Genomic DNA, 7,906 nt, shown 5'->3' with positions numbered 1-7,906 from the left:
AGGGCCACCCAACTCCAGTAAAGCCTCATCTTTACTAATTTCATCTGCAAGCACACTATTTCCAAATAAAGTCACATTCTGGATACCGGGCACTAGAATTTCAGCATGTGAATTCTGGGGGCACACGATTCAACGCTTAGCACTGACAGAGGAGAACCGAAAGCGACGTCAGCAACAAATCGCAGCTGTGAGACTAGCCTTCCCACCGCATAAATTCCTTATTCGCCCCAAAGAGTCTTTAGCTGGTGGACTTCAAGGCTCATTTAAGAAGTGAGATGCAAATGTTTAGGTGGGTCCCTGACACTGCCCAGAAGGAGCCACCCTCGCCACCAGCCTCGCAGCCGTTGAGGGTCTTCCGCCTGCTGACAGTTGTCCCCTCCACTTTTCTAAGCTCCCTCCCACCCTCCGCCTGTGCACACAGACATCCCCTCAGAGGCTGCAGACGAATTTGACAGTGGACTTCAGAGGGGAAGGGCGAGGGCTGTGAGCATGTGCGTGCGTGTTGGATAAGGTGGAGTGGGGGCCGGTGGGATCTAAAGTTACGAAAATGTGCAGACGGGTGTTTTTGAATGAGGAGCACCTAGTGTGCTGTTACAGGCACTGATGCATTTTGTTTGTGAGGGTCTTAAGCCGTCATCTGGGAATGATGATGATGATGATAACAAAGCGTGAACAAGCTCAACCTCGACCATAGCTGCCTTCCAGTTTGCACCTGCCACATGCTGGGCATTCTGCTAAGTGATCACGTGATGGCCAATATACGTGCAGGACCTCTGCTGCCCTGGAGCCCGTGGGCTGGCTCTGGGAGCCGGGGGTGCTCATTACATTCCAAGAGTGACTGGCTGCAGGGAAGCGCCTGCTCCTGTCTGATAAGGGGTGCTCTTTCATACTGCATGCGGGGATCAGAAAGGACCTGGGCAGGGCGGCTGACAAAAGAGCTATTTGTGCGCCGTGGGCCACAGATCCATACAGAAATCAGTGTTCCTGGAAGCACACGAACTCACACTAGCCAGTGGCAGGAAGCTGGGTGGGAGGAAGATACAGTTTTGGCTCCTGGGAGAGACAGTAGGAATGGCTCAAGCACTTGAGAGAGCCAGCAAATTCTGGAACTATTTTCTTACCCCAAAGACCATGTCCCCCAGATCCCGAATGGCCCCTGGCATAGAGGAAGGTGGCTTCTGCAGCCCCCGTGGGCTGGGGTGAGGGGTGCAGTGTTTCCACCAGAGACCAGATTTGCTTGAAAGCAGAAGCTAGTCCCTCTGTCTTTTCTGCTACGGGTCTTTGACACTGATGTGTCGGATCCCTATTCCTGGGATCATTTTTGGTAGGAAATAAACTAGAATTGAGATAATAACGTACAGTCAGAAGAACAGCAAGAAGCCTGGAAGGATTTGCACTGATTATATTTTTATCTCATCGATCGCCTCACCTGGGTGTTCACTCCAACCCTGATCGCATGACCACTTTGCCCACAGCACCCTCATGTCTGGGTCCAATAAAAAGGGTGGGGCGGTATTCCTTGTTAATTCTCTCTGCTGCTGGCGTAGAGGGTTTTGAAAGCATTGAAGTAATGGTAAGAAAAGATCCCAGACAGGAGCCTCAGACAACGCATGGTTTCCCACATCCGCAAGAGCCCCCCGTGAGCCGCCAACAGCAGAACCTGTCCGCAGAGTGGAGAAATGAAATCCAGCAGCAGCCACTCCAGGAGTCCAGGGTTCTCATCTGAGAAGCCGCCTTAATTTCCCGACATCACCAGATGAGGCAGGAAGATCCCCACTACTGAATTTAGAACTATCTCTAGCCCACTTTTTAAAAATGACTTATAGAAAAGGGAGCACACTTAATTTTACTTAACGTACTGCAATTTCCTTTCTATCGACTTTTTTTTTTCCTTCAGTTTGAAATCCCCAGACCGTTTACTGGTTATCTGCAGTGCCCAGGGCTAGGAAGAGATACTGGCCATCAGAGTTCCCAGCGGCACCACTGCTTTGCATCGGCATCACGTGGATGGTGAAAGTACCTCCCCGAGCATCTAGGAAGTCACCTTTCCTCTTCCCTCTCCCCGTCTGTGACCTTCTCATTTCCTTCTTCAGAACCACTTTCTGGAAGTGATTCCGTGCACAGCACCGGCCGTATTTATGTTTTCTCTTTCTCTCTAGCCAACGGGTCCACTTACTATGTGTATGTGTTGGAATACATATGTGAAGTGCTTTCTATTTTACAATGTGATCGCACACACATTGTCCCACTTAATTTTCAAGATAACCCTGTGAGGAAGGCACGAGTCTTCCTATTTTACAGGGTCAGAGAGGTAGAGCAGTTTGTCCTGAACCACATAGTAATTAAAAATGGTGGAACCAGGAGGATCAGATTGCTTCGGGTACAGTCAAGGCTGTGTCACTATACCCTGGCCAGGTCACTATATCGTCTTTCCATTTGGTAGCTACTGCTTGAAGGTTGTTGAAATAATGGTTACTACCCCAAAGTAGACTTGTCACCATGTTTATGTAACAAATTTGAACAACACTGAGATATTATTTAGCCTGTAGAAGATGGTAATCAACTATTTGGGGATAAAGGTGAGAATCTTTGTCCCTTTTTAAGTGACTCTGAAATGTTTTCCTCAATGTTTTCCAGGGGTGACATGTTTTGTTGTCATTCTTGTTCTGTTGTGTTTTGAATAGGTGGGTCTAGTTCGCTTGTGATGGTTTTTCTGTGTTTGTATAGAATGAGGTGTGTGTCTGTGTCTGTGTGTATGTGTACATGAGTGGGGATACATGTCATTTTCAGTGCCATTAAAAGATTAAAATAAAAAAACAATGGGCTGATGGTTCTTTTGCTTCTGCTATGACCTAGAAAGCATGTGGTGTGTGTGCTCTGTAAAGCATGAGTGTATGTGAATGTGTGAGTCTGCATTTTAATGCACCCCCCTTTATCTGTATATAAAACAATAAAACATTAAAGAAATCGTGCCTGATGTGAGCCTGGTTAATGTCAGATAAGAAGAACCCAGAACCTTCCCTTGTGGTGCCAGGTATCATCCTGTCGCCACTTACAGGGACATCAAATCTGCTTGGTCAGCTGCCAGAGGACAGCTCAGCAGCAGCCAGTGCTGGCTCTGCAATCATCAGGCTCCGTGCTTCCTGTTTTCTTAGTGAAACAGTTGAACAGCGATGGCGGCTCGCCTGTTCCATGCGTGCCGCTGAATAGTCTGGTCCAACAAACACACAGAGAGCAAGTGACGATCATCCCTGTGTTTGTTAGTTTTCTTTTTTTTAACGGTATCATTTCAGCAACAGATACATCCACTGTATATCCTCTGTCTTCATGCTTCTTTATCTCTTTTGTACATTATTTTTTATCATTCAGAACTTAAATATTATAATTTTAGAGGGTTAAAAAGACCATACGCTTGAAGCTCAAGTAACTCATAAAGCCATTCAAGGGTTATTAAGAATCGGTGAAATTAACTGTCACATAAATGCACCACTCAACCAACAGTTCGTATGGTCTGAGACAGTCCAGACTTGCCCAACTCTAAGAAACACTCCTCTTTGACGTTCCTCACCTGAAACATTTCCCTCTCTGGTCCCTCCATGTCCCAGCAGTGTCCACACAGTTACTTCCTGCCTTGGGTCTTTCAGCTTCTTCCATCTGCTCCCTCTGCTCCCTCTCACTCGAGTGCCTGTCTCTATCCACAATTCTACCTTTTGAAATCCGCCGCATCCGTTAGGGATGTGCTCAAATGCCATGGGTTTTCATTCTGTAGTCACCGATTCCACAAATGTAAACCCTGCCTTGCCTGCACGCCTTCGGTGTCCTGACGCTAGTCCAGCATTCTGCTGGACAGGAGTGGTACACGCCCATGGCTGATTGCTGCATGAGAAAGAAAACTCATGAAGGGCAGGGGGCACCTTCTCTGGGGTCCTCCCCATCTCCACTACTAGCACCAAAGGTATGAAAAGAGATGTGAGGGAAATTCTTCATTTTCTGCATTTTTAAATTCTACTCATTTTAAAGATTTTTTTCCATGAAGCTTTTCTTAATCCCCTCAAGCTGACAGTTTTCTCATCCTTGGAAAGACACATATAGGGCCCATATTATTCTTTACCTTGCATTATAATTAGTAGGCTCTATATACTTCCTTGTTATCTCCTCTTTCATTCATGAGGGTAAAGTCCATGGTTGAATGTATTTACATCCTGACAAGGACCTTGTATATATTAGAATACCTATTTATCTAGCTAGATCGATCTATCTATCTATCTATCTATCTATCTATCTATCTATCTATCTATTTATCTATCTATCTATCTATCTATCTATCAATAGAATAGAAAAAAATGTTTTATAAATTTAAAATATATCAAAAATATCACAAAATATGCTCTGTTCCTTTTGCTAGGGAAAGATGGATCTACATTGATCAACATTGGCTATCAGCTTTTGGGCTTCCTTAATATTTCATCAATTTATTGTTTTTTAAAATTGCCATTTCAACTTTGGATTTAAGTGATATGACAATTTGTCTTTGGATTCTTGCAAGTCGGTTCTTCCAGAGTATAAAATTTAGAAGTCGAAATTATGTATTGGATATGTGCAAAGTGTACTTTGACACAACCCTATTTCAAAACTATTTTTTCCATGATATAGAAGTATAGCAAATAGGTGTTCTGATCAAGATGGCAGAGTGGGTAAATGCTGTGCTTGCCTCTTCCCATGAGTACATTAAAATTACAACTAAATTATAGAACAATCAACCTGGAGAATCATATGAAGACCAGCTGAACAAAAATCCTATAACTAGGGATATAAAGAGGAGACCACTTCAAGACTGGTAGGAGGGACAGAGACACAAAACGGCGGGTCCCACACATGCATGTGGTAGCTGAGCATCGGTAAATATATCTTGGCTGTGGAGAGACCATGGAGGAGATAGGGGCCCTAGCCCCTACCAGGCTCCTCAGTCCAGGGCTCCAGTGCCAGGAAGAGAAGTGCCCGCAACATCTGGCCGTAAAGATCAGTGGAGACTCCGGCTGTCCTGGTGAGAGGGAATGCAGCTAGAAACTCAAATGTCCCCTTAAGGGGTCTGTGCACAGAATCACTTAATCACAGGCACTCACCCTGGGTTCTGGCAGAGGGACAGCAGCTCGGGAGGCACAAGAGATATATAGGGAAAGACCGAGTTTTGTAGCATCAGGGCAGGGGTTGGAGGGACAGCCACCATTGTCCCTTTGGAAGCTTTCCTACTGTGTGGCCTACAGAGGGGAACCATCTTGCCTGTGTTGAGCCCTCCCCGCCATCACAGCCAAATCGGAATTTGATTGGCCTGGTGAGCTCCTCTCACTCCAACCTGGTGACTCTCTGAGACCCCAGCCCACCAAACTCACTCACTGCCATTGCTAGTTAATCAGCCCTACTCTGTGCTCTCAGCAGGGGGCTCCTTCGCAGCAATCAACAGGCCTTGACTCTTGAGCCCCCAAAGACACTGCCAGTGGTAAGCAACCAGCCCTGGCTGGAGCTGCAATATTTCTTAGACAAATCTCAGGGGTCTGCAGGCCTGAGGCAGGAGGTGGTTGGCCTCGGTGCGATCTGAGACTTTTGTGAGTAGCCATAGGCTCAGCATCAACACCAAATCTGCACCAACCTGGGGAATACCACTCGCCCGACTCTGGTGACTCCCTGGGACCCCGCCTCACCCAGCTTGCATAGTGCCTGAGGTTCTTTCAGCTTCTGAGCATTATGGGCAGCTGGCAGGCAGCCTCAGGCCTAGGAGTGCCCTGAGCTTTGTGCTGAGCCTGGTACTGGTGGCAGTTGACCTCAGATTGCCACATGGCCTCTCCCACATGCCTTCAGGTCCAGTTCAGGCAGCAACCAACCATGGATTGCTTTGTAGGTAGCCCTGGACTGGTCACAGGTAGTGGCTGACCTTGGCTTACATGGAAGCTCCTGCTAAGGTGCCCTAGAACCAACACGCCTGGAGTCTGGGGTCAGACCTCAACAGAACACCATCTGACCAGCCCCACAAATGGCGCAAACAAAGGGTAGTCTCAACAGGCATAGTACCTCACTGGGGCAAATCCCATTGTGTGGGATCAGCCCCCACGCAGCAGTTCCTACCCTGTGGGTGCGGCCAATCCCGAAAGCCATTAAGCCTGAGAGTCAATCTCACCCACTGATTTGCCAACAACAATCAAGGATCAACTATAACATTAGGACACACACAACACGTAAGGGCCACCCATGGAACACCCAGCGCAGGTGATCAGGGAGGCTACACCACTGGGCCACACGGGACACCTACTAAAAGTATAGAAAATAGATAATTTAATATTTTCATTGTTATGTTAGAAATAATAGATTAACTAGAGTAAATTATAAATGAAATGGGATGGATGCTAGTCTTTGTGTGGCTAGTCTTTCAATATCACACATGCACACACACCACTGAAATTCACTTTTAAATCCCATGCCCCTAGGATAGAGATCTTTTCCAACCTATCAATAGCATAATTAAACTAAAAGACAGGAAATCTGATAGAAGCCTTGTAGTCAGTGAGAAGTCACGATTAATCTGATAGGAAATTACGTAAATGGGGAAAGACATGTGCCATTCAGTATAAACTAGATGCACGACCACGTGCTAACAAGCAGCACTCGGTAAAAGCTAGTCCACGCTGTGTCCTCTCTTTGGAGGTTCAGTTACCAAAGTATGAAAATGATTTCATTATAAGGTGTCCTTTCCCATAAAATAGGTAAGCACCGCGAACACCAGGCACAGTGCTATATGTTTCTGTCTTGTTGTAGTTGTGTGTTTTGGTAATGAAGTCTCTAGTTGCTTGATTTCACAAGGATCTTAAAAAGAAAATTTGTGGACAAACCAGCCTGCAAATAATAAAATGTATAAAAATACATTTCTGAAATAAATGCCTCTGAGACCACATATTGGGCTTTTCCACAACAAAACCAACAGGATAGAAATATGGGTGCTACAGGCAGAGATCTACTCATCTTCCAGGTTGCCCAGAGCCTGCACCGATGCCCATGGGACCCAAAGGCGGAGAGGCACGTGGTTCCATGCCCCAGACTCAAGGAGACAGTGGGCATGCTGTTGACAATTGGCTGGATTTTTATCCTCCACTTCATTCGTGTTTCTAGGACAACAGAACATCAAACTAGCTGTAGCAAACCAACATTTTGTTTTTAAACAAATGAGTGGTATGGAAACGATTGAAAATTTAAGCCCCAAAAGACCTATTTAGGTAAAACAAAGTGTTCTTCTTCCTTACTTTTCACCGTGAGGTACATGGACTTGCTGACGTCCGCGCCCACATCGTTGCTGACCTTGCAGAGGTAGTAGCCGCTGTCTTCTTCCACGACGTGCTTGATCAACAAAGACCCGTTGCTGAGGACCTGAATTCGGCCATTCAGGGCAATTGGTTGGAACTGGGGGACCCCAGCACCTGGAACAGAATCAGAAAGAAGAGCAGTGGCGCCAACGTGAATACACATGGGAAGGCCATGAGGTCAAGTTCACCTGGACTAGTAAAGAGAAGCAGTGGACATGGACATTTGACATATATCAGAGAGGACAGTCATGAGATATGCCAATTTTTTTTTTCTCTTTCCTCCAACATTGAAATTCTTGTTTGGAGAGAAATATGTTTCTTTAAAATGACAGCATTTCAAACTCTGAGATAATGAGTAAAAGGCCTTACAGATAGTTCCTACATAAAAAGCCAAATTTAATGAGTGTTAAGTAGCTGATAAATTATTCAAAGGCATCACCATAGAATGACTACAGAAGTAGATGTCTCTGGCGGTACTAAATAAATTCCTCGGGTTCCTGGGGACGTAACATGGATGTGACAGGGAGTAATCCAGGGACATAGTATTTGAAGACATC

At 45.8% G+C, this 7,906-nt stretch overlaps 1 protein-coding gene across 1 annotated transcript in view; it reads right to left on the bottom strand.

Moving 5' to 3' along the window:
• Positions 1–7,906, bottom strand: part of DSCAM (DS cell adhesion molecule) — a gene marked incomplete at its 5' end in the record, with an annotated part of 274,168 nt that overhangs the window by 200,454 nt on the left and 65,808 nt on the right. Inside the window, one exon of the mRNA XM_011375311.1 lies at positions 7,290–7,463. Coding sequence (XP_011373613.1) covers positions 7,290–7,463 — 174 coding nt within the window. The remainder of the gene's footprint in view (positions 1–7,289; positions 7,464–7,906) is intronic.

The sequence above is a fragment of the Pteropus vampyrus genome, unplaced genomic scaffold (genome assembly GCF_000151845.1).
Source record: "Pteropus vampyrus isolate Shadow unplaced genomic scaffold, Pvam_2.0 Scaffold270, whole genome shotgun sequence".
Classification (NCBI taxonomy): domain Eukaryota; kingdom Metazoa; phylum Chordata; class Mammalia; order Chiroptera; family Pteropodidae; genus Pteropus; species Pteropus vampyrus.
This window is presented reverse-complemented; position numbering and strand designations above follow the sequence as displayed.